The 25,538-nt window shown below is 46.7% G+C and overlaps 2 protein-coding genes and 1 pseudogene across 6 annotated transcripts in view; 1 reads left to right on the top strand and 2 right to left on the bottom strand.

Annotated features, from left to right (window-relative positions):
• Nucleotides 1-1,475: 1,475 nt before the first annotated feature.
• Nucleotides 1,476-4,918, top strand: P2rx2 (purinergic receptor P2X 2). Of its 5 annotated transcripts, XM_031337319.1 has the most exons (12): nt 1,636-1,890; nt 2,039-2,174; nt 2,270-2,341; nt 2,421-2,496; nt 2,580-2,676; nt 2,825-2,905; nt 3,011-3,149; nt 3,473-3,603; nt 3,754-3,847; nt 3,998-4,063; nt 4,149-4,226; nt 4,434-4,918. In XM_031337319.1, exons 1-12 carry the CDS (start codon nt 1,715-1,717, stop codon nt 4,536-4,538), a joined length of 1,251 nt encoding a protein of 416 aa, XP_031193179.1. In that variant the 5' UTR covers nt 1,636-1,714; the 3' UTR covers nt 4,539-4,918. The 5 variants fall into 5 exon arrangements, with proteins under 5 accessions (XP_031193177.1, XP_031193179.1, XP_031193178.1 ...); XM_031337317.1 differs by having other exon boundaries at nt 1,476-1,890; nt 4,149-4,918; XM_031337322.1 differs by having other exon boundaries at nt 1,705-1,813; nt 4,149-4,918.
• A 2,190-nt stretch (nt 4,919-7,108) lies between these two features.
• The window catches only part of Pole (DNA polymerase epsilon, catalytic subunit), a 53,503-nt gene continuing 35,073 nt past the window's right edge, over nt 7,109-25,538 (bottom strand). The window contains exons 33-49 of the mRNA XM_031337316.1: nt 21,493-21,633; nt 21,090-21,243; nt 20,906-21,012; nt 20,578-20,754; nt 20,276-20,499; nt 19,876-20,096; nt 19,443-19,647; nt 17,336-17,509; nt 15,578-15,703; nt 14,402-14,543; nt 12,148-12,322; nt 10,533-10,664; nt 10,208-10,401; nt 8,621-8,821; nt 8,152-8,277; nt 7,531-7,620; nt 7,109-7,449 (exon numbers count right to left, since the gene is read on the bottom strand). Coding sequence (XP_031193176.1) covers nt 7,336-7,449; nt 7,531-7,620; nt 8,152-8,277; nt 8,621-8,821; nt 10,208-10,401; nt 10,533-10,664; nt 12,148-12,322; nt 14,402-14,543; nt 15,578-15,703; nt 17,336-17,509; nt 19,443-19,647; nt 19,876-20,096; nt 20,276-20,499; nt 20,578-20,754; nt 20,906-21,012; nt 21,090-21,243; nt 21,493-21,633 — 2,703 coding nt within the window. The 3' untranslated portion in view covers nt 7,109-7,335. The remainder of the gene's footprint in view (nt 7,450-7,530; nt 7,621-8,151; nt 8,278-8,620; nt 8,822-10,207; nt 10,402-10,532; nt 10,665-12,147; nt 12,323-14,401; nt 14,544-15,577; nt 15,704-17,335; nt 17,510-19,442; nt 19,648-19,875; nt 20,097-20,275; nt 20,500-20,577; nt 20,755-20,905; nt 21,013-21,089; nt 21,244-21,492; nt 21,634-25,538) is intronic.
• On the bottom strand, nt 17,009-17,133 carry LOC116071713 (annotated as a pseudogene).

The following is a 25,538-nucleotide window of genomic DNA, read 5'->3' as shown; positions in this document are numbered from 1 at the left end:
CCAGCTACTAATAGCCAAATACACCCGTACCTACCAGTGTAGGGCACTGGCTCCCTGTGGGCCACCCCTCCCCAGGACCACAAATCCTTCGGCATGTAGAGTCCCTTTTCTCCACTCCCAGGTCTCCACTCCCAGGTGCTCATGTCTGGTGCTCGCTCCACCTCCTGGTAACAGTCTCAGTTTGTTCTCATTTAGCAACCCTTCTGTCTACTCTGCAGTGTGTGGCCTGTTCATTCACTGGAGATTTTTTCTTTGGGTGGGGGTGTGGGGACTTAATCCAAGGGCTCACAAGTACTAGGCCAAGTGTTCCACCCCTGAGCTATCCTGAGGTATAACTCCAGCACTCCTTGTTAGCTCTTTAATGATTGACTAGGATCGACTACTTACAATCCCCCTGCCTGCACCTCCCAAGTGGTGGGATCACTGCTTTTATATAAGCATGTTCAGCCCCAGGCAAATTAAACCAGGATTTTTCTGAGAAAGGAAGGCTCACAATTAATGGCACCAAGATCTATGGAGGTCCTTGGTGGGAAAAGGAAGAATGAAGTCAGCTTGGTGATTCCGGGTGGGGAGGTTCTGTCTGGAGGGGAGCTGGGCAATTGGTGTCGGAGATGGGCTAAGACCCAGTCGCTTGTTACAAAATATTCCCTAAAATTATGCATTTGGTTTTTCTGAATTAGATTAGAATCAAACAGTTCAAATATGCAATTTAATTGTACTATTAGCAACAGTAAAGAGATGTCCAGGTTTACCAAGGATGGACTTACTCTGGCCTTACTTTGAAGTATTAGCAGAGATCACCACGTGTGGGTGGATCTTGAAAACATAATAAAGCCAGACATAGTTATCATATTTCAAAGAAGAACCCTTCGAGACATGAAGACTACTGTGGGACAAGGAGGGGAAACAGGAACGGTGGCTTCTTGAATAGGGGTTTATTTTGAGGTGGGAGAACATGTTTTGTGTTGCCCAAGGAAAGGAACTGCACAATGTACAGCATGTACTACACTCATTGGATTGTTCATATGCTAAATACATTTTTTTTTTTCGAGACAGGGTTTCTCTGTATAGCCCTGGCTGTCCTGGAACTCACTCTGTAGACCAGACTGGCTTTGAACTCAGAAATCCTCCTGCCTCTGCCTCCCAAGTGCTGGAATTAAAGGCATGTGCCACCACCGCCCGCTAAATACATCTTATTTCCATAAAAGACAGCTTAAAATCATCTCTATGAGACATATTAAGATGTTTGGAATTTGCTTCAAGTAACCTGGGTGCAGGAGAGACCTTATCAGTTACCAGGAAACAATTTCGATTTGCAAGAGGTGATGGGGATGGGAAATGGAATTAACAGCACAATGCTTGTGCCCTTGTGTGTCTGCTATGAGAAGCCTGAGGTGTCTGCCGTCAGCGCCTGAGTCTTTCCTAAGCCTCAAGAGTGATGAGGGAAGTTCCCAGTGTGGAGCTTCTCTTGAGCTCCTCCCGGGGCTCTCCGGGCTGGCCTGGTTGTCTGCCCTCCTTGTCACCGAGCTGGAGTTGTGATCCACCAACTGCACCACCAGGCTGCACTCTGAGCCGCACCTGCAACCTTCAGGAAGACTAGACTAGATTGCTACTGTCACAATGGGCGGGGAGCGAGGCCACACCCCCAGCCTGCCCACTAGAGCCGAGGGTGTGAGGCGCTCCAGCAGCTCTGGTGGACCGAGCTCCTTGGGCCATGGCCGCTGCACAGCCCCGGCTTCCCGCGGGGGCGGCCATGGTCCGGCGCTTGGCCCGGGGCTGCTGGTCCGCGTTCTGGGACTACGAGACGCCCAAGGTGATCGTGGTGCGGAATCGGCGCCTGGGATTCGTGCACCGCATGGTGCAGCTGCTCATCCTGCTTTACTTCGTGTGGTGCGCCGGCCGGCCGGGGCACAGTGGGCAATCGGGCGGAAGAGGATCCTCAGCTGGGGGCTTGAGCGGGCGCCCTTAGGGCTTCAGGAGAGGGATATCCTGGTCTCTCCAGGGTTGCCTCTGGAGCCGGCACCGCCCTGTCCTACAGGTACGTCTTCATCGTGCAGAAAAGCTACCAGGATAGCGAGACCGGTCCAGAGAGCTCCATCATCACCAAAGTCAAGGGGATCACCATGTCGGAACACAAAGTGTGGGACGTGGAGGAATACGTAAAGCCCCCAGAGGTGCGGCGCTTCCTGCCCCAGGCCCGATGCTCCTCCGCGGTGTGACTGGTCTGAGTGAGCTGACAGGCCCACCGCGCCTTTATTTCTGCACCCAGGGGGGCAGTGTAGTCAGCATCATCACCAGGATCGAGGTTACCCCTTCCCAGACCCTGGGAACATGCCCAGAGGTGAGGCGGGTCAAGGGTGGTCTGGGAAAACCTAGGCCAATGACAGAGTCTACCCTCTGACCTGCAATCTCCACTCTAGAGCATGAGGGTTCACAGCTCTACCTGCCATTCAGATGACGACTGTGTGGCCGGACAGCTGGACATGCAAGGCAATGGTCAGTGTGCACCGGGGACAGTGGGAAAGGTGGGGTTAGCACTGTTCTCAGCAGATTAACCATAACCAGTGTGTGTCCTGTAGGGATTCGGACAGGGCACTGTGTACCCTATTACCACGGGGACTCCAAGACCTGTGAGGTGTCAGCCTGGTGCCCGGTGGAGGATGGAACTTCTGAAAAGTATGCAGGATCCATAGACCCCATCGGCAGTCTCCCTTCTCCTTACTGATGAAGATCAGATTAACTGGGAGGCGGAGGGAGACCATGTCCTCCCTTCCCCTTGGGCTTTGGGGGAAAGGAGACTAAACTGCTGTCTGTAACTTTGCAGTCATTTTCTGGGTAAAATGGCCCCAAATTTCACCATCCTCATCAAGAACAGCATCCACTATCCCAAATTCAAGTTCTCCAAGTGAGTCTGAGGGACAGAGGAATATCGAACGCCTGACCAGTATGTAGGCATGTGCTGGGAGCCAGGTGTTCAGCGTCCAGGTCTGTGTCTTCTGCTTGTCCTTAGGGGCAACATTGCAAGCCAGAAGAGTGACTACCTGAAGCACTGCACGTTTGATCAGGACTCTGACCCATACTGTCCCATCTTCAGGCTGGGCTTCATTGTAGATCAGGCAGGAGAGAACTTCACAGAACTGGCACACAAGGTGAGGGATGGAGGGCATGGGGACAGAGAAGCTGGGTGCCAGCATCTGCTACCCAGGAAGGGTCTTACTGCATCTAGATGTACCTCCTTTGTTTGGGCCAGCCTTAGCTGTGTTTAGGTAGAGGGGGAGAAATGTGATCACTGTCTGTGCAGGCACCTGCTCAATTATTGACACCTGGTCCCATGCCTGGTGCTAGTACCTCACTATGCCTCCAAAGTCACAAAGTCACTTGTTCCCTGGACCTTTGGCCCTGAGCTGAATCCTACCCCTTGAGGTTTTTCTGCTCTATGCTCTTCAACCCTCCCTGGCTCACTTTCCTGCAGGGCGGTGTCATCGGGGTCATCATCAACTGGAACTGTGACCTGGACTTGTCTGAATCAGAGTGCAACCCCAAATATTCTTTCCGGAGGCTCGACCCCAAGTATGACCCTGCCTCCTCAGGCTACAACTTCAGGTACCTTATTCTCTGAATGTCTGGATCTATGGCATAGACTGTGGTGGCTGCTTTGACTGTAGTCCCACCAGAAGTGGTTCTATAGAGAGGAAGATGAGTGTGCTGGAATGCCACAGTCCTCAGACTGAGCTTCAGTTCACTCAACTCCAGGTTTGCCAAGTATTACAAGATAAATGGCACCACCACCACTCGAACTCTCATCAAAGCCTATGGGATTCGAATTGATGTTATTGTGCATGGACAGGTACGCACAGCTGAAGGGATCTACCCAGGCCTGTGGTGGGCTAGCTCCATGTCCTTTATAGCATCCCACTCTCAAGCTCCGTGTCTGCCACAAGCAGCTTGTGCTTGTGGCAGACACTAAATAAACTAAATGTACGTCTGTTCTTTACAGGCAGGGAAATTCAGTCTCATCCCCACTATCATCAATCTGGCCACTGCTCTGACCTCCATTGGGGTGGTAAGAAATCCAAATCCCCTTGGGGGTCTGGGATAGGTAGGGAGTATTTGGTATGCCTTTACCCACTCGCACCTGCTGATTTCAGGGCTCCTTTCTGTGTGACTGGATTTTGTTAACGTTCATGAACAAAAACAAGCTCTACAGCCATAAGAAGTTCGACAAGGTGCGTACTCCAAGGCATCCCTCAAGTAGATGGCCTGTGACCCTTGCCCTTGTCTTGGGCCAGATCCCTCCCCCACCTAGTCACTACTCCCAGGATCAGCCACCCAGCCTTCCATCAGGTGAAGGACCAGCTTTGGGAGAAGGGGCAGAGCTGCCACTGGCTGTCCAGCCTCCTCGGCCTTGCTCCATCTCTGCTCTGACTGAGCAGGTGGTGGACACTCTTGACCAGCATATGGGACAAAGGCCTCCTGTCCCCGAGCCTTCCCAACAGGACTCCACATCCGCGGACCCCAAAGGTTTGGCCCAACTTTGATCTCATCCTCACTAAGCTACAGACCTGGATCTGGGAGGGCAGAGGCAGCTTCGGCTGCTAGGCAGCCCTAGGGAAGATCTGCGCTCTTCAGTAATGATGTCCATGTGACTAGGAAACAGACACCTGTGCAAGAGGACAGGCATCTTGCTCTGGCCCAGGCTTACATTCTTCCTCTCCCTAAGGCTTCTGGGAAGAAGTGGGTTCCTGCCATCTCCCTTCCCAACAGAACTCCTCATAAGACCCCCTATCCTTTCCCTGTCCACCTCTTGTACTCTCACACAGCATTCTGGGACCCCACGTTAGAGCTATGTCCTCCTGTTGTATTTTAAGCCCCCCTTTAGAAGTTGCAGTGTGCTGAGTCCAATAAACCAGTGATGAGCTTTCTGGCCTCAATTCTTTGAGACTAGCTGTGGGCTCAGGAATGTAAGACAGGAGAGTCAATCTCCTTCCCAGGGGTCCGGCATTCTGAGTTTGCCTGCATTCTTAGGCCTGTTAACCAGACTGGGTATGGAATAAAGCCACATCTGCTAAGGGGATAAGGGTACGTTCAGAATCAATGTCATAGGGTGAGGACAGTGACCAGGTGAAGCACAAAGCCAGTACTTATCAAGGCATGGGGTAATCTAGGGCCTGGGCTTCTTTCCCCTTTAGCGGAGTGACTCTGGTCAGGTAAAGCCTGTTGGGAGCCTGGATCTTAGTTCCCTGGTGGGTATGCCTATACTGAATGCCACCCGAGAAACATCCTAGCTCAGAACAGCACACCAAGTAGCAGAGTGGCCAAAGAACTAGGAAGGAGTGCCTTCAGCTTCTGCCCACATTACCAGGAGATGGTGTGTTTGTGTTAATAGGATGGTTGGAAGAACACCAGTTCTTGTACTCCCAGAGCCTGCCTTCCTTGGTCATGGCCTCCACAGGCCACCGAATATGCTTAACTTCCTCTATGTTTGGTTTGTAAGTTTATCTAGTTTTAGATAAACTGCCCTTTTCAGTTTGGTATCTGGTTACAGCTTAGAAACCAGGGCCAGAGATACAGTTTTCTACTTCAGAATCCCTAAACTGACCTCTGATCGAACCCAGGGCTGAGTGGTATCTATGGCTACAGTGACCTACCCTGTGCTGCTGTAGATTGGCTCTTCTGGGAGACAAGCCAATGTCTCTTGGGCCCAGAAATCCAGGAAGCTAAGTTAACCAGCTCCGTCCTTCCCTTGTCTAATTTGATTTGATCCTCATTCAGAATGTCTCAGCACTGCCAGCTCAGTACACATTCCAACCAGGGAGGATCAAGTAGGTTTCATGTTTCTTCCTACAGACAGCCTGAGCTCACCAAGGTTCAGATAAATGCCTAACAGACAGATGTTAGATAATAAACTTTCTTTTCAGGGACTCCCTGTACAGGCTTATTTGTATAGGGTCTCTGTACAAATCCAAGTAGTAAACTAGAAATTGCAAACTATAGGGGGCTGGAGGGATGTCTAGACAGATAAGAGTACTTGTAGTTCTCTCAGAGGATTAGAATTTGGTTCCCAGAGGGTGGTAGCTCACAAGCATCCATAATTTCACTTCAGGGGATCCAATGCTTTCTTCTGACCTCTGTGGGTACCAAGCATACACTTGGTACGTACACATACATGTAGACAGAATACTCATACACATAAGTTCAGTAGGGTCTCCCATCTCCCTTTAGGGTCCCCATTATTTGGGGTATTTGAGTTTGGCACTTGGCTGCTGTCCTGGTAAACTATGGCCTAGGCCAGAAAGCAGTACTACACAAGGGCTGCATTTAGCTCAGTGAGATTTGAGAGTTCTCTTATTTCCTGAGACCAATGAAAGGTTCTGCTCTGGCAGATAGGTCAGTGTCAGTAAGTAGAGAGAAGGAAGTGAGAACTGCTACTTATTCCACCACTTGCAGTGCAAAAAGGCAGCATATTAAATAGGCTGGAGATTAAGCTGCCCCTTTAAGAGGGTACCAGCTTCAGTGTGAGTCTGTGACGTCCCAAGGAACAAGTGATGGCTGAGTACAAGCCCTCAACAGATCTGAAACCTCACAGGGCTGCTTTTCCCTCATTTTCTTTGCTTCTTCTCCAGTTAAGCCTCAAATCTTACATGGGAGGAGGTATTTTTCTAAAACCTATGTCTTAGACAGGGTGTTTGAGTCTATGATAAATGACACTTTAACCCCTTGCTTATGGGCCTCAAGTTTAAGAGCTCCTTGCTATACAGTCCTGGTGGACAAAGGTGAGCTTTCCACATAGACTAGGCAGGTCAAAGGTGTTCTACTCTTTAGGCCCGGCTCAGCCCAGTTCTGGATAGAGCTCCAGGTCTCATTCAAGACACTGGGTGATAGATAACCCTCTTCATACTTTGCTCTGAAGAAAAAATCCTGGGTTTCTATGTTTCTGGATTTCCCAGAAAGCAGCCTGAATTCTATACCCATGAAGCTGAGGGAAAGGCCCACTTGTCTGGTCACAGTCAGGGCCTTGCACTGGCTTCTGTATCTTGTCTGCCCACACCCTGACCTCATCTTAGAACATGTCTTATGCTCAGACCATAGGCAGAAGAGCTTTGTATGGAAGCATAAAGCAGAAGCTTCAAAAACTTGTTTATTTAGCAGGTAACTAGGGGACAGAGCCATTCCCTGTTCCTGCTTGTTTATGGCACTTCAAAGTTCCTGGAAGTATTCTCTGTGTTCTTCCTAGGTTGTGGTCATGAGTTTGGAAAAGCAAGGTGGTCAGTGCTTCAACCTTTTTGGAGTAGGCAGTAAGGTGTGGGAGACCAAGGTGTCTTTAGCCTAGGCTTGCTAACAGTTGGATGCAGGGCTTGTCTGTAGCAGCCATTCTATAGTCTCCTGGAGATATGACATGCTGTAGTACTTGGCAATGTTCTGGAAGATTCTTATCTGTTCCATGAATACCTGTAGGAACAAAGAGACACAATGACTGTGGGTTTTACTCAGACAGGAGGGGAAATGCCCCACGGTGTGAGAATGGCTCACCTCAGTGTGGATGGTGAGAACAAAGTCCCCTGCGCAGCTGCAGTACACAGGCATGTGGGTCTCTTTCATACCACGACACTTGAGGCATACCTGAAATGAGCAAGCGGCACCATTAATCTGGGCTCAAACTGGATCCTGTCTGCAGCTTTGCTGAGGAGGAATATATCTTAGAACCACTGGCAAGTGTATTTCAGGACTCAGTGCTTGATGAAATTCAAGAGTTATTCAACTTTTGCCAGCTCCTGTTCCAAGATGCCCACCTTGTTGTGGGCTCCTCAACCTGGACTACCAAGGTCTGGGAGGGTCCCGGGTCCCAGCTGGCTCTGTCCTAATAGTTGCCCAGGGATAGACCCAAGGACTCTAAGGTCCTCATGAACTGCTGCTGAAGCTTTTTCTGCTCTGCTCCTGCACTCTACACAGACATTCACTGTCTGATGTCTATCTCCCACCACTGGACAGATGCATGTGCCCACAGAAGATATCAACAGATGATGACAGAAAGAGTGGGCTAGGTCCATGGATGAAGTTTGGCTCTGAGGGCAGCCAGGATCCAAGCATGATCTTGGCTTCTATGAAAGGTTGATAGTGCTTGGAAACTCCTGGGTGAACTAGGGAGCTTACCAGGTCCTGAAGTGTGAAGGCCATCAGTTTCCTCTGCAGGGCTTCCACCAAGGCTGACTCAATGGCAGATGAGTCATAGGGGGCTTGACAATTGGAGCAGAGCCACTGAGGCAGGATGGCTCCATCCTGGGAAATGGGAGGATGGCTGAGATGTCAGTGTGAGTGGTAGCGGCCCACCTGGGCAATAGCACAGAGGGCTGGTGTAAAGGGAAGATGTCGGAGAGGAGTGCAGGGGCAGGGGAAACCATCACTGTTCTTGGCTGCATTCCATACAGCCTGGCCTTTTTGTTTGTGCTAATCAGACCTTTTCAGAACAAATTTTTAGCATGCTGCAGTGGCGTGGCATAGGGGTGGCCTATTTTTTAATTCATAAATGAATCACTGAGGCAATATTTTGTATATTACAGGTTGGGCTACATGTCCCAACCACTTTGGACATTTAGAGGTTTTGATCATCAGCTGAGCTCACCTGAGAGAAAGATGAATCTTTGCACAGGTCCAGGTCTCTGCAGAAATTACAGCTATGGCAGATTACCTCAGGGAGCACGTAGGAGTGGCAGGGGTCTCTGAACTGGGCCTCCTCAGAGAATTCACCAACATCTACCAGGCGAAGTAGGTCTCTGTTCAGCTTATTTACCTGTTTTGTGATGTTTGTATCCAGAGACAGTACCTATGGGGACCACAGACCATCATGATGTAGCTCCTAGGCCTCTTTGCCATTTTGGCTGGACCAAATACCTCTTCTTAGCTCATTTTCCAGCACCGTGTTAGCCCTTCTTCCCATCTGGAAGCCTTAGGAAGAGCTGATTCTCTACAGTAGCAACTCTGTCAGTGAATAGAGTCTTCACTGATGAAGGAAACAACATTGATTCTACACAATACCTTCCACAAACTGAAGAGAGAGGATACCCATGTTGGTCCTAGGAGATCAACATCCCCTTAACTCCAGACAAGGACACAGGCTGTTACCACCATAAGAATGGACAAAAAACCCATATAAGTACTAGCATCAACGTACAAAAAATACAGAATCCAAAAACAAAGAAGCCCAAATGAGGCCAATTAAGGGTTTTTTGGGGGGTTGTTGTTTTTGTTTGTTTGTTTTTTTCCAGACAGGGTTTCTCTGTGTAGCCCTGGCTGTCCTGGAACTCTCACTCTGTAGACCAGGCTGGCCTCGAACTCAGAAATCCGCCTGCCTCTGCCTCCCAAGTGCTGGGATTAAAGGCGCGTGCGTCACCACCGCCTGGCTGTTGTTATTTTTTTTAAGACAGAGTCTTACTCAACAGCTTTTGAAAATACAGACTGTCTTCAAACTGGTCCTCCTACCTGCCTCAGCAGTCCCTGGGACTGCAGGTGTGAGCCAACATGCTCAGTCCAATTGTGCTTTGAAAGGGTGTAAATATCCAATGGGAAGGGCTCTGGAACTAAATACCCTGGAAACTTGTGCATACACTGTGGAGATGAACTAAAAATGGACCACAGATCTAATGTGCAGTTCATTATAGCTTGTTTTCTGGGAAAGAGGTCAGTGTCTGTCCAAAGTGCATCCGTGGAGAAGAAACACCCCCAGCTTACTATGTTAAACCCTAAGGTGTAGTCACTTGATATTCAGTGTTCAGCTTCAGAGTGAAGCACTGGGATGCTCAGATGGCACAATGAACAATAAGTGCTTTGAGTAATAACCCCACATGGGCAGGGGTAATATCATCTCACCATGCTGGCCTGCCTTTCCCAGAAAACAAGCCCTGTCACCTCATTTGGTCTCAGAGGTCTGTTCTGGCACACCAGGCCACTGGTGGCAGACGATCCACAGACTCCTTCCATTTCCATGGGCTGTAACTTTCCCAGCACTCTGTTCTCCTACTTCCCAGCCTCTGTGCCTGGTTCCAGGTCCTCCCAGAGGGCCAGTCTCTTATGGTTTATTGCCAGGCTCAGGATGTATCAAAGCAGGGCTTCTTCTGAAGTCCCTAAGCTCAAGGCCCTCAACAGTGGTTGCATTTGATAGGACCCAGCAAATGCTGAAGGGATGGCTGAAGGACTTACACCTGGCCCTCACCTTGCACACATATTTGATGAATTCCAGAGCAGGATTATTGAGCAGCAAGTGTGAACCAGGGAGGACAGGGAACATCTCTGAGGGCTCAGTGGTGTTCCGAGAACCTGTGACTTTCTTCTGAATTTTCTGAGTAATGGTGAAGAAGCTCTGAGTGAGCTCATTTGCCACATAATCTTGAGAAAAGGTGACCATTCCTGGAAAAGAGAGAGTGCTGAGGGACAGCCTCAGCTGGCACTGGGCATCTCCTCCCATTTGCCTATCCCATCTGAAGCATACAGATCAGGCCATGACACACAGCAGTATCCTGGGACCAGGGACCGCTCACCAGGAAGAGCTCCAGCTGCCCCTTCAGCCTCCTGGGAGAACTGGCTGGCCCCCTTCCTCTTCACAGGGGTACTGCCTGGGGCACTGTGTCTCAACTCATCCTTCATGCTTTGGTACACAGCTACGATGTATGCTGTAGAGAGAGGCAGACATAGGTCACAGAACATTGGAAAATACTCCTGAATTTGAAGGAGTATATGGCTGCTTAGATGGTCAGACATCTGAAATGTCATTGTTAGCTACAGCTTATCTGCTGCCCTTTGATGAGTCTAAAGTCAGATAAAGAGTTGGATATAAGAAGGGAACTTGCAGCAGGGTGGTGGCGGTGGCATATGCCTTTAATCCCAACACTTGGGAGGCAGAGGCAGGCTGTGTTCAAGGTCTACATACCAAATTCCAACAGGACAACCAGGGTTGCACAGAGAAACCTTGTCTCAAAAAAAAAAACAAAACAAAACACAAAACAACCAATACCAACCAACCAACCAACCAACCAACCAACCAACCAAGAAAACCCTACAAAAAGGGAATCTGCTGATGCCTGAATTCACCCTGAATAGTGAATAAATAGGACAACAAGCATAGACAAGGATAGTTTATGAAAACAGATCCTTAGCCAGACAGTGGTGGAACACGCCTTTAATCCCAGCACTTGGGAGGCAGAGGCAGGCGCATTTCTGAGTTTGAGGCCAGCCTGGTCTACAGAGTGAGTTCCAGGACAGCCAGGGCTACACAAAAAAACCCTGTCATAAAAAAAAAAAAAAAAAAAAAAAAGAAAATAGATCCTTAACAGCAAATGCTGACACTACTGTAAAACCTGAGCCCATATATCTCTTCCTCTTTTTCTTCCTCCTCCTCCTCCTCCTTCTCCTCCTCCTCTTCTTCTTCTTCTTCTTTTTTTTTTAAAGGTTTTTCAAGACAGGGTTTCAGGGTTTCTCTGTATATAATCCTGGCTGTCCTGGAACTTGCTCTGTAGACGAGGTTGGTCTTGAATTCAAAGACTCACCTGCGTTTGCCTCCCAAGTGCTGCGATTAAAGGCATGCACACCAGTACTCAGCTAACCTGGGATATTTCTTGAGACAACTTGGAAAGGTAAAGACTTAAGAGATGCAGACAAAGATGTAAGCAATCACAAATGAAACCGGCTGTTGGTATAGACCTGTGAGATGTGTAAGAAGTCCTTCATATCTGTTAACAGTGTAATGACTATGCTCATCACTTGTTTTTCTGTTTTAATGAATGGCACTGAATTATAAAAGTCTAATTTTTATGCTTATTTGCTTATAAATGACCACAATAACCAGGTCTACAAATATTTTCAAGGTATGAGTAGTGAAGCCCCAGAGGCAGTCTCGTTACTGGATGAGCCTGCACGTGTTCCCAGGGATGTTAGTTGTGAACCTATTAGAAACAGAACTGGGAAAAGAGCTTTGGGATTCCATTAGGAGGCCTAGAGAGAAGACAGAAAGTTCTCCCACTAGCTGTCCTCTGGTCCTTATGCTGGGAAAAGGTAAAGACAGCAGCAGCTCCTCTGAGCTTGCCACTGTCCTGTCCACATCAAGGATCCAGAAGCATGTTCAGTAACAGCTGGTTGTTCAGCTTCAGTGTGGCTCACCTGAAACAATCATGAGGAAGTAGCTCTGGCAAGAGGCTGCCTGTGGCAAGAACTGTAGAATGTTCCAATTGTTCTCCAGTAAGTCTTCAACCTCAGATTCCCCCATGTCCTCTTCCTCCTCGTCCTTTTCCTTATCCTCCTCATCCTCAGTTTCCTCCCTTTCCTGGGAGTCTTGCTACAACACAAAGACAACTCCTATTTCCACTGTGGCAGTAACATATAGTAACAAGACATGGGAGGTAGGACTCCTTCAGCTTGAGTTTCCTGGACTCTCACATTGTAAGACCAGTGCTCCATGGAGCATGTCTCTCTTACTAGGGTGACTGAGAACTGTGATTCTCATTTACTCTTTTAGAGGGAACTTCAAAATTATCCAATCCTCCTTCCATTTAGGGCTAACCAACCAGAACTTCCCAGTGACCAGCTTCTTCTCGTCTTTTAACAATTTCTTCATTAGCTGGGAGTGGTGCCTTGAACCTGTGGCTCCATACTCAGGATGCTCAGAGAGTCTCTGGTGATGAGAATTAAGGCCAGCCCAAACTACACAGTCAGAATCCATCTCACAAAATAGAACCTCTTGTGTTGGTGACAATTTTCCCACAGGTACAACTTGACTGTATACCTGCGATCCTGCCAGGGTGAATTCACTTCTACATTAGCTTATAGGAAAAGTTGACACTAACACTATGCCATTATCTGATGGCCATATTTTCTTTTCCCCGCTCAGTGAAGTCTATCTCCTAATCCCAACTCTAACTAGAACTGCTCCTGTCTAGACCTTTGAGCCACGGTGCCTAAGGAAGTCTTGTTCTTGTCCCCCAGCTTCCAGTTGTAGTAATCTAGGCTCAACCCAGAGAACACAGATTGATAATAGACCGTTGCAATAATATGAGGTTTATTGATCCATGTACGAGGGGTTGCCCAACCTCACAGGTGTGTGTGTGTGTGTAAACCCTGAACTCAGAAAGCACACATTTTTTATACTTTACAGAGGGCAGATTTCTGCAACAAGGTTAGCTGGCGTACTCTGGTTGGTGGAACACAGGACAAAGGGTCTTATCAGGCATTGGTTGGCTTGCTCAGGGGGCTGTTCTTGGCTTAGTCAGCCAACTTCCCTATCCAGCTCTGTACCTGGCCTTGAAAAGTCTCTGGGAAGGGGATGAGTAACTAGGTGGTAGGGGGATTGTCATCAGCAAGGTCAGGGTGATAGTTAGTGGTCTTTTTCGAAAAGATCACAGGGAGGGGTTGGAGGGGTTCTTCTGAGAATTGCTAATCTAGTTTTCGTGGACCTTAACATCATTGCGACCACCAGTTATTTTTGTTTTGGCTTTACTTAGCTTAGTCAGAATGGCCTGGTCATTCTGTCTCAACATTCTGACCATCAGAACTTTGTTTTTACATCATGTCCTTGGCTATCTCTGAAACACAACTTCTCAGTGTCTGAAGCTGCTGCTTACAGGAGCTGGAATATGGCTTTCTTATTTTACTTTATTTCTACATTCCCAGAACTTTGTTTCTATATTCTCAAAAACATGGCTTCTATATTCCCAGAACCTTGTTTCTACAGTTTTGTTTTTTCACTTTATTACTTCATAGTCTTCTTGCTTTTCAGTGCTTCCCCTTTTGCTCATCTGCAAGGATGCCATGGAGAACAAGGGTCTTGTCTTGGCCTATTTCCTGGGTACTACTCTAGCACAAGGTGATCAGCTATATCTGCATTTCACAAGGATCACACCCCTTCTCTTATATGGCTCTTGGACACAACCTTCATTCACCCACAGGTATTGTGCATCACTAAACTCACCTGCTAGCTCCTGGAACCTGCCTTTTCACAACTCTGCACTGGAATCCCTCCTCTAACCTGACAATACCTGCTTTTCTTCCCCTTGTGGTGTGTTAGTCTCAGAGGGGGCAAGTAAATGTCAGAATTTCCATTCTAATGCTAAATTCCATTCTGTGCAAAAAGTGGGCACTGCCAGCTCTCTGTGATCACCTGAAACGACTGTTCCAACACCCAGTGTGCCTGAGCTCCCAGGTGTCTTGCTCTCTTAACATGTTTAGCTTTGCCAGTGTTTCCACAACTCTCTCTCCTCCCTCTTTTCCATGAGTTTTGCCAGGTTCTGCCTCATGGAAAGCTCTTTGCCTTCACTAGGACTAACAGTGTACTCTTAACTTTTCCTGTAAGCCCTGGGAAACAGGACTCAGAGGGGGAGCAGTACCTGCACAGGGGTGAGCATATGTGGACTACACCTACCTCTTTTACCTGTCCACAGTGAATTCTAGATGGAACTTTTCCTTTGATTCCTCCGTAGTTGGATGGATCCATCCAGAGAAGGAATTCCCAGCATCGAGAGAAAGAGATTGTCAGGGAATGAAAGATCTCTTTAGAATGGATGCTGCAAGAAGCCAGACAGAAACTATGACAGTGGCACAGCAACTTTTCTTGTTCCTCCCTTCCCTTCTTTCCCTTTGTAGCTATATGCTCATCCTTTTACTTACAAATGAACTTCAAGCAGATTCAGACAGTCCCCCAAACTTCCTAGCATACTGAAGGAGCTGCCTGTAAACAACTGCCTGGTAATGAAGGTGACCAAAAGGGAGCCAGGGCAAGCCCGGGTCCACTGCCTCTGCCTTAGTCAGGCACATCTCCCTGGCAGCAGTGCATCCTGTTTTCAAGCACTGTAAGTTTTCTTCATTGGTACCATTCCTAGCTAAGTTGGCCTTTATCACTAATCCCACCCTTGGTACCTATGAGGAGGGAAGGAGATTCTAAACAGATGCCTCCTCTTCCTCATTTCTTTTTAAAAAAGATGTTATTTATTTACCTTAATGTAAATGAGTGTGTGCTGTTAAGAACATTTATTGCTCTATCAGAACTGGAGTTCAGATTGGGTGGCTCTGTCTTCAAGAGATCTGACACCCTTGTTTGCTCTAGGCACCTACATACACTTTCTTTCTCAAAAACAAAACATAACAGAACAACCCCCCCCCAAAAGCCCCAAAGTCAAACCCTCAAGACTTCATCTTATTTACACTGGAGCCTTTGGGCCCAATCAAATTTGAGAATATGACTCATTCAGGCAGTAATCACTGCCTAAAGCCAAAGGTATAAAACAGGGCCCTGCAATTGAGAACTTGATGACTGACCATCTAGATATAGGACGCTCTCACCTGACCAGCCTGTATCTGTGAAATGCTTACGCAACAGCACTTTACAGAACTTTCTTATAAGCAGAAGGCGCCATTCCTTTAATATTTCAGACTTGGACAACATGCTTGATATCTGAGTGGTCTACCATAGTATTATACCACAATGTAGTAGCCACTCTTTCACGCTGCTGTGCTTAACCCTTGGTGTGATTTCTTCATTAGCAATGGAGACACCCTCAAGCTGATGGCAGCTGCATCACCAACCAGGACTTCCACTAACCTGTTGGTAATATATTCCACATAGGCAAGGGCATCCTCTATTCGGCGCTTCTTTGTACAGAGGATGATGCGATTGAAATTGGCATAGATGACTGATGACCCCAGGCGCTTGAACTCAGCAATGAGCCTGTGGAATATGTTTATAATTGATTGAGGAGGTACCTTGGTGCAAAAGAAAGCCAAAAAATATAAAAAGAAACCATGAAGAAGACCATGGTGATACTGAAACAAGAAGTATCCTGAGGCTAGAGAGATGGCTTAGTGGTTAAGAACTCTGACTGCTCTTCCAGAGGTCTTGAGTTCAATTCCCAACAACCACATGGTGACTGTCATAACCATCTGTCATAAGATCTGATGCCCTCTTCTGGTGTGTATGAAGATAGCTATAGTGTACTCATACATAAAATAAATAATTCAAAAAGAAAAAAGTATCCTAACTATACTTAGAATGAGCAAAAAGAGCAGAGATTCAGGACCTAAAAGCAATAAAGAAATTTCTTTATCTTTTAGGATGAGGTTTGGGGGCTGGAGAGATGCCTAAAGTGTTAAGAACTTTGGTTGGTCTCCCCAAAGGCCCAAGTCTGATTCCTATCACCTATATGGATGCTCACAACCATCTATAATTTCAGTTCCAGGGGATCCACTACACTTTTCTGGCTTCTTTGGGTACTGGGCACACACAAAGACAAAACACTCATAAACATTAAAAAGCAAAACAAAAACAGATGGAGTCTGGCTCCACTACTAGGCCTGACCCTGAACTTTAGGACTTGGGCAATCCCCATGTCTCAACCTCCCAAGTAGCTGTGACTACAGGTGCATCCACCACAGCAGAGCAAGATATCTCCTCTGCTTTCAGATGGGAGTCCAACATGGCAGAAAAATAGCAGGAACAAAAGCAATACATAATAAAAAGGTGAATAAAAAATGGTAAACTCTTATTACATTTATAATATATAAATGGCTTCTTTCCATACAGAACTTATTTAGGTTTTGACTTTTTGTTTTGAGATGGTTTCACTCCATTGTCCAGGCTGACTGAGAAATCCCTACATAACCCAGGCTAGCCCTCGACTTGACATCTTTCTCAGCCTCCTGAATGTGTTACTTGTCTAGGGGAACATGATTTTTGACTCCACAGTCATCAGGAACGAGCTACTTCTCAGCGACCATGTCTTCAAATTCATCTGCATTAAACTTGATAAAGGCCCACTTCTTTGAGGTGAGGATCTTCTGGTGGTCACAGAACTTGAACTTAACTCCACAAAGAACCTCAAACACATGCTGCTTACTCTGCAGCTTGGTGAGGATGGACACGATGACCTGGCCAATGAGAACCCTGGCCACTGAGCACTGGGGCTTCCCAAAGGTACCCGTCTGGAGCCTAGGTTGGGGACAGCACTGAGATCAGAAACTTGAATAACTGCCAGAGAATTGTCTCCAAGGTCCCTTAGGACAACCCATATAGGCAACCAGCTGTATACACTACTAAGGAGGCTGCTGTTTACAACTATTGCACACGAGGGCCCATGGGGAACTCCATGTAGTTTTTTGTTTTGTTTAGGTTTTTTGAGACCAGGCTCTCTGTGTAGCCTTGGCTCTCCTTGAACTTGCTCTGTAGAGCAAGCTGGTCTTGACCTCATAGATCTGCCTGCCTCTGCCACAATAGTTAGACACATAGTTAAGATGCCCTGGGCTTTATACATCCCAAGGCACTGGCTCATGTCCTTCAGCCCACAGGGCAGGGTGAAACACTCACTGCAGGAAGAGCTTCTTCATCATATTGTGCAGTGTCCGGTGAAGGGCTGGGTCGTGGAGCAGAGAGCAAGGTGACTGGAGCCAGCGGTAGAAGTGCATTACCTGGTTGTCAGCATAGATGTTGTGGTACTGTGTGATTTCCTTTACCCAGCCAACCACCATGCTCTTCAGGATCCTGAAAGACGGCAAAGGAGGAAGAACTGAACCATATGGTGCTGCTGGCATGCCTGTCCCTTCTCATAATCACTAACGGCCACTGTCTGAGTTTTATTCCTTGGCCCCATAACTTGGAAGCTTCTCCTCCTCACCACTTCCCTCCCTGACTTGCTTATCACACCTGGACAAGGAGACACATAATAAGCTTTTGTACTTCTTAAGATTTATTTTTAATTTTTCAAAATTTATGTGTAGCTGTGATGGTATGTATAGTGAGTCTAGGTGCCCATAGAAACCAGAAGGTGTCTAGTATATTGGAGCTAGGTTTACAGTGGCTGTCAACTACTCACATGTATTCTGGGAGCTAAATTCATATCCTCTGCAGTAGCAGTAGGCTTTACTACCATTACCATTATTATTATTATTATTATTATTATTATTATTATTATTATTATTATTATTAATTTATTTATTTTGAGCAGGAATGAAGAGTCACAGAGTTGATTATGTACCTTCCAGGTGAAGAACTAGGGACTGGCCCAAGCAGCGTTTTCTAGACACCAATGATACTCAGGAGAGGTTCCTGGAACCAATTCAATGCTTAGCTAAAATTGACTGGACTTGGGCCATGAAGGAGCCAGAATATCAGAGATATGATGCTGAGGTCACTTTTATGACTTTCTGTACAAATGCCCACTTCCCCTTAACTAGTGGCTGCTGCTATCTGGGTCTGATCCCCACCTGCTGCTCAGGGTTCAAACACTTTTTCTGCTACAACTCTGCTCAGTTTCCAGCTCTCCTAACCTAGTTCTACTTCACCAACTTCTTTCCTTCCTTCATTTGGAGGCAGCAGGGCTGAAGTACATGTTTTAGCATCACAGACATAAAATATCCACCTCAAACTTAGCCACAGTGACACATCGTGAGCATAGCCCCGGCCTTGAACCTTGGCTTTGCCATCTCTAGCATGAGTGAAGACTGTTCCATCCTGTGGGACTATGGGAATACAGGCCGAGTAAAGGACTCTGTGTTTCTGGTACAAAGGAACCACTCTATAGTATACACTGTTCCATCACTAGGAGCCAGGGCTGACCATATCTCTGACAGATGATACTGGCTACTATGACTCATTAGGCTGGGTACCCTGGGAATTTCCTCCAGATACACCTTTGATTACACTGAAAGCAATTATGTATCAAAAAGTTCTTTGTGAGAAAAGCTTCTGGCTTCAGAAAGGCACTTGTACTGCTTATTAGTAACTAGGCAGGGACATGGGGGTCCTTGATTGCATTATAGAAGACTCAAGGGATGGACATTTCAGGAATGCTGACTCTAAGACTGGAGATGGCACAGAAGTTAAGAGCACATACTCCTCCTCCACAGGATTGGAGTTCCATTCCCAATACTCATACCAGGTGTTTTACAACCTCCTGTAACTAGTTCCAGGGTATTTGTCTCCTCTGGCCTCTTTGGACACCCATACTCACATGCGTGCGTATACACACACACACACACACACACACACACACACACACACACACACCTCCATGGGAACCATCCCCTTTTCTAAGGAGAGAAAGGGTGGATGGGATGAAGGGAAGGTGAGAGGGAGGAACTGGGAGGAGAGGAGAGAGGGGAAGCTTCGATCAGAATGTAAAGTAAATAAATGACTTAATAAAAAAATAACAACAAAAATAATCTTTAAAAGAAAAAAGGTTGAATGTGTGGCATACACCTTTAATCTCAGCACCTAGAAGGCAGAGGTGCTGAGAGGCCTTCTATGAATTTGAGGCCAGTCTAGTCTACACAGTGAGTTTTGGGCAATCCAGAGCTACACAGGGAGCCCCTGACAATATATGTATTTTGCTGACTCTGGTTTAGCATTCTAAAGTGGAGGTTACCCTCCCCGCTGCCTTGGCTAGGGTGGCAGCATATTATATGAGGGTAGATACCTGAAGGTACTAGAGCAGAGAGCTGTCTCATCGTAGCTGGCGAGGGCACTGGCAGCTTGATTGCCTGTAACCATGTCCTCTAGGGAGGCCTGCTGGATCACATCGAAGCTGATGCCCATGCTGCCAGCCCCCTCCATGTCATTGACATGGTGGGACTGGAGGATGGTGTTGACTGCCAGATTTTGAATGTCCAGCTCCATGCACACTGCAGGGAGACACAGCTTGTCCACGTACGCCAACTAGCCCTAGAATCATTTCCCAGGTCTGAGCCAGTCACTGCCACTAGTAGGACAGTCAAGGCTGCCTGCAAGGTTAGGCATGGCACATGGCCTCTGGCTGACATCTAACTTATGGTACCCATTTCTTAAGACCTGTCTTTGGGCTTCTTGTACATGGTTGAGCAGAAGACCCATCTTTCCTTTCTCTCACCCACCAGTAGAGTAACAGCCAGAATTATTGATCTCCACAGTAGCTCGGTCATCAAACTCCATGACAAGGCGATTGTCATCAGCTTCCTTCCCACCCAGGTCAGGCCGAGAGGTAGGGGACAGCCAAAGCAGGTGGTTATGGCGCTGGAGGTGGCGTGCAAAAAAGAGGTCAGAGCCAAAGGTGGAGATGTCTTCTGGCAAGTTTCCAACGGGGATGTGGAAGTACCTATACAGGGGTACAGGTTTAGTCCCAGGTATACTAGCATCATTTAGGGACCATTCAAGGGCCACACACTGTAGGCGTCCAGCTTACAGCCTCACTTGTTTACTTTTCTTCTTGTGTGTGTGCACTGGGAACTGCACTTCTAGCTAACTTCTACTACTGAGCTACATTCAGCTCCTCACCTGCTCATCTCAAAGGCCTGTGAAAGGCAAATGTCTAAATTAAGGTAGTGCCGGATCATTCGTCGAGCTCCATGGCGCTGCCAGTCTAGGACTGCATAGCTGATCTTGTCGGCCACTCGGACAGGCACTAGTGGGAACTCTTCTAAGACTGGAATCTCACTGGTCAGCCTACACAGCTCCCAGCTAGACTGGACAGCGATGAGCGTGGGCCCCCGACGCTCTTCCTGGGTTGAGAAGGCAGAAAGGGGTCAGTGCACAAAACCTTAGGGAGACACTCACCACTGAATCCCAATTTCTCTTACCTTGTAGGCAAGCAGGAAGCGCTGGATGGCTCTGCAGATGGTCTTCAGGTTGGTTTCAGCACGAACTTCAAAGGTGTGTTTTGGGGGAGGCAGGAGCTTGGCATCCACCCTGTCCAGCAGCAGGCTGTGTTCTGCTGCATACAGGGCACTGAGCCCTGGCATTTGGTTGCTTCGTACCTAAGTAGACACCAACTGTTAGGCCTGCTGTGTGTGTATAGCTGAGCAGTCATTGTGCCTTCCCATTTCTAACGGAATGGCAAAAGGGCGTCTTTCTTCTCCATATTCTGCCTGACCACATATTCTCACATGCCCTGGGCCAAGAACTCACAGTATCCAACACGAACACAGATGCTCTTCGCTGTGAGGGGATAAAGACCCCAAAGAGTGCCTTGTGGCCCTGTGTGTGATGGTACAGGTAGATATGGCGGACACTTCCTGTAGAAGAAAGGAAACCCGTTGCCTGAGATGCAAGGGAGGCAAGGTAGGTGACAGGGCTGTTGGTAAGGCCATACCTGGTTCCAAGTAGCTGAACTGGGCCAGAGAACGCATTTCAAGGTGCTCGAGGGCAAAGGTTTCAGCTTCCCAGCCCGAAAGGTGCCTTGCCAGCTGTTTGTTGACCACACACACACAGCCCAGCTGTACAAGGGCCCGGAATAACAATGGGACCTGGGAGAGTGTTTAGTATGTTGGGTCAAATGGAAGACTCTAGCACCACAGCTCTACCTGTGGCCACACACCCCAGTATAGCCTGTCTTCACCTAGAAGAGACCACCTTAGGTAGACATGCTGCTAACAGCCAGCACTATCTAATCCACCCGCCCACCACTGCCCCCTGCCCGATTCCCTGTGGGATTCTCTCTGATCATCCAGCTTCATTTTCCAACCAGGTGGTCAGTGGCCAGGGAGAAAAGTCACCTGCGTCTCATAAACGCCCTCAATGTCTGGTGCTGACAGCTCAGTGTTGATCTCGTTGATGTGTTCTTGGTACATGTCCTCTGGTACTGAATACTCATAGAGATTGTAGACAATGTTGGAACGAGGAAGAGCCCGATTCACCTGGTGACAAAGTGGTGATGAACCTACCACAGCCTACATAGTAGATCACTGACCAACTCGTAGAGCTTTCAGGACCCAAGACAGTCAGCTCACCAGCTTCAAGGACTACAACTAAAAGACTAAGGTATAATACAATAGCAACCTGGAATTGGATTATAAATGCTTTCCAACTGAGGCATCATCAACTCTTGTCTGGAAGATGGGCTCCCAGGTAATGTTTCTCAGAACACTTGGTTTTATTAATTAGAAGTTATAGGTATCTAAAACCAACAGATAAACCATACATTTTTGGCTAGAGAACTACAAAAGAGATGATGGGGCAACCCTAATGTGTGTACTGGTTGCAAGAATGGGAGCATGGAGAGGATACATACTGACTGTTCATTAATCTTCACCAAAAAAACCACACTATCACTTCAAGACAAGCTCAGAGGAACACAAAAACTTGAAAATTGAGCTGACAATGGAACCTTTACACAAAGAAGGCAAGGCTGAACTTGAGATCTAAATTAACAGGACTGGCCACCTCAACATTCTCTAAAAGATTAAACAATTGAGAAATCATTTGCTTGTTTATTTATTTATTTATTTTGTGTGTGCATGTAAACAAGGCCCTGAAAGAATCAGTTCTCTGCTACCATGTGGGCTCAGCTCCCCTTTATTTACTGAGTCATTTCACCAGTGCAAGGACTTTTTTTTTTTTCATATAAATGTCCACAATATCAAATACAAGATGTTCTCTATGGAACGAGTTTCTTGATGTAACAATCAGGGGAAAATGAGTAATTCTCAAGGGAGAAGAGAGTACATCAAATGCTAGTCCTGTGCTGAGTCACACATCACAACTAATAAAAGCTTTATGGCAGCTGTAGCTGTATCTACCATGAGACAGCTAGATTAGATGGTTCATATACCTGTAATCCCAGCAGGAAGGCTGAGGAAAGCCAGTTGAGAATAAGGTTGGCCTATGTACTAAAATTGTTTTAATAAAATAACAAAATGTCCACAGGAAATGGCTCAGTTGGTAAAGTGCTTGTTGTGTAAGCATGAGGACCTGATTTTGGATGCTGATCACCATGTAAAAAGCCTAGCACAGTGGTGCATGTCTATCATCCCAGTGCTAGGGAGGTGAATGGATGCATGAAACCCCTAGGGACTGCCAGTCACATGGACTTGGAGAGACAGTGAACTCTAGGTTCAGGTGGAAAGCGATTGAGATAGATGTCTGATGTTGACTCTGGGCTTCCACAAGTGGTACCCACACACATACAGGTGCACACACATGCATGCATACACACCAAGAGCCATAACCTACGTACCTCAGTAAAGAGCTCAGTAAAAGAATGAAGACAATTAAAAATTGTCAGGAAATGTGAAGATAAAACCATAGAATTTATTCAGACAAACAAACAAACAACCCTAAAACCAGAGGAAAAGATTTTACAACTAAGTAGCCACCACCTCTATTCTTTCCTACTAAATACATGCTTGAAGCAGTAGCACCATGCCTCAAAATGAAAAAAAAGTAGACAGGGACCAAGAAAGCTCACAGAACACCACCAGCAACAGTTTCCTGGCTTCCCCTCTGGGAAATTCTAATGGGTTACCCTACATGAAAGTAGCCAGACTGAAATTTCAGAGTCCAGTACGATTCCATAAAGGGGCATTCTAAAAAGGTTATGCTACAGCGACAGATACCAGTGTCTAAGGATGGGGCAAGGAGAAACCAAAACACAGTGAGGTAAGGATGACAGAAGTATTTTTGTATCTTGAAAATCATGGAACTGTGGCTGCCATCACCCATGCAGTATTATGGTCAAAAGACTGCTTTACTGTATTTAAGTAAACAAAATAAAGCCTGGAAAAATAAATACCAAACTGATGATAGTTGTTTCTTTAATGGCTAACTAGGAAATGGAGAGTTAGAAAATGGAAGAGGAAAGAGGGAACTTCCCAGCTCATCCTACAGATTTCAGATCTCTTGATGTTGCAGACAAGGACTTTCTATGTACACACTGCAGGTGTAGTTCTTATCTTAATACATCGCCACTAATACAAACAATACCTGGACTAATACCAAATACCATGAGCTCAGAAAGGTAATCATAGCATCTACAGAATGACACAAAGCTCTAGATCAACTGCATCTATACCTACAGAAACATGGATCTCACACACTAGCAGTATGGAAAGGTGGGCAAGTATGCTCTGAGGAGGTGGAAATGTCTACCTGGATGGTGGGGAGAATGATTCAGCTAGCTATATTTTTCAAAACTGATAGAAGTCAACTGTAAGCCACATCTATATATTTATCTGCATCAGGGAAGGCAGGCTGTAACTAATTATAACTAAACAACAATATATTCCCAGGGTCACAGTATCTTTTTTAAAAAATTGTTTGTTTTTGAAACAAGAGTGTTGCTATGTTAAGCCAGACTGGCCATGAACTCAAGATCCTCTTGCCTTGGCCTTCTGAGTGCTCGGCTAACAGGCAAGGATCATTCTACCCAGGCTCAAAGAAATACTTTTAAAATGTTAAAAAAAAAAAAAAGAAAGAAAGAAAGAAAGAAAGAAAGAAGAAAAAGAAAAAGAAAAAAGGAAAGAAAAAGGTAATCTACTCGCCACTCATTACCCTGGAAACAATTTTATTTAAGGGCAAAATAGTAAATATTTCACTTTTCTAAGGAAGAAACTTGTTTGCTTCTGTTCTGGAGTACACAGCTTAGGGAAAAAGTTTGTACCTAGCAATTCACTAGTCCTTGGGTTTGATCTCTAGGATTGAAAAAAAACACAATTCATGAGCTTAGCAAGGTAACACAGGCCTATAATCTTAGCATGTGGGTGGCAGAGGCAGGAGGGTCAGGAATTGAAGGCCAGCCTCACTTTTATTACAAACTCAAGGCCAGCCTAAAGTACATGAGACCCCCATCTCAAACAATCAACACCCTCTGTACTGGCTGGTTTTGTGTGTCAACTTGACACAGGCTGGAGTTATCACAGAGAAAGGAGCTTCAGGTGAGGAAATACCTCCATGAGATCCAGCTATAAGGCATTTTCTCAATTAGTGATCAAGGGGGGAGGGCCCATTGTGGGTGGTGCCATCCCTGGGGTGGAAGTCTTGGGTTCTATAAGAGAGCAAGCTGAGCAAGCCAGGAGAAGCAAGCCAGTAAGGAACATCCCTCCATGGCCTCTGCATCAGCTCCTGCTTCCTGCCGAGTGAATTCCTGTCCTAACTTCCTTTGGTGATGAACAACAATGTAGAAGTGTAAGCTGAATAAACCCTTTCTTCTCCAACTTGCTTCTTGGTCATGATGTTTTGTGCAGGAATACAAACCCTGACTAAGACAACCTCCATCCTGAAACAATTCAATTCTAAGTGACATACAAAGTTCTTACACAGAAAGGGCAGAGAACCTCCGTCCTAGAATCCCCAGGGGATGTACCAAATACCAATGCCAAGGATAGTGATGCAAATCAAGCCAGAAGGGAGCAGGTATTCACAAAGGAAAAAGGTTCTGTAGTGCAGACATTCTCCTACACTGACAATCACCACCACACAGCTCTCTACCTGAACGAAAATCCATTAGTCCCATGTGTCCATTATCCTGATGACCCTTTCCCGCCCACTTTCTAGGTTCATATTCCACCAAGTCAATGAGCTGGAATCAGGCCTCACATATTCCACCTACAACTATGTACCTCTCCCAGGTATATAGCTAGTGTCCACCTGTGAGCAGACAATAATCATGAACTAGCTTTATCCCCAATTACATACTGAGTCAAATGGGGTGCTCTGAGATGTCACATCAAGAGAGACTTCCTCAAAATCTTCTAAGTCAAGCTGGGCAGTGGTGATGCACGCCTTTAATCCCAGCACTTGGGAGGCAGAGGCAGGTGGATTTCTG

This window comes from Mastomys coucha, unplaced genomic scaffold, assembly GCF_008632895.1.
Source record: "Mastomys coucha isolate ucsf_1 unplaced genomic scaffold, UCSF_Mcou_1 pScaffold22, whole genome shotgun sequence".
NCBI classification, from domain to species: domain Eukaryota; kingdom Metazoa; phylum Chordata; class Mammalia; order Rodentia; family Muridae; genus Mastomys; species Mastomys coucha.
Note: the sequence above shows the minus strand (reverse complement) of the source record. Positions and strands in the feature narration are given on the sequence as shown.

Bases quoted from the DNA above. Each gene is read 5' to 3' on its own strand.
- P2rx2 (XM_031337317.1), top strand. From the start codon at position 1,715: ATGGCCGCTGCACAGCCCCGGCTTCCCGCGGGGGCGGCCATGGTCCGG. The intron at 3,150-3,472 runs GTGAGGGATGGA...ACTTTCCTGCAG, and splicing joins TCACAGAACTGGCACACAAG to GGCGGTGTCATCGGGGTCAT. The intron at 4,064-4,148 runs GTAAGAAATCCA...TGCTGATTTCAG, and splicing joins CTCTGACCTCCATTGGGGTG to GGCTCCTTTCTGTGTGACTG.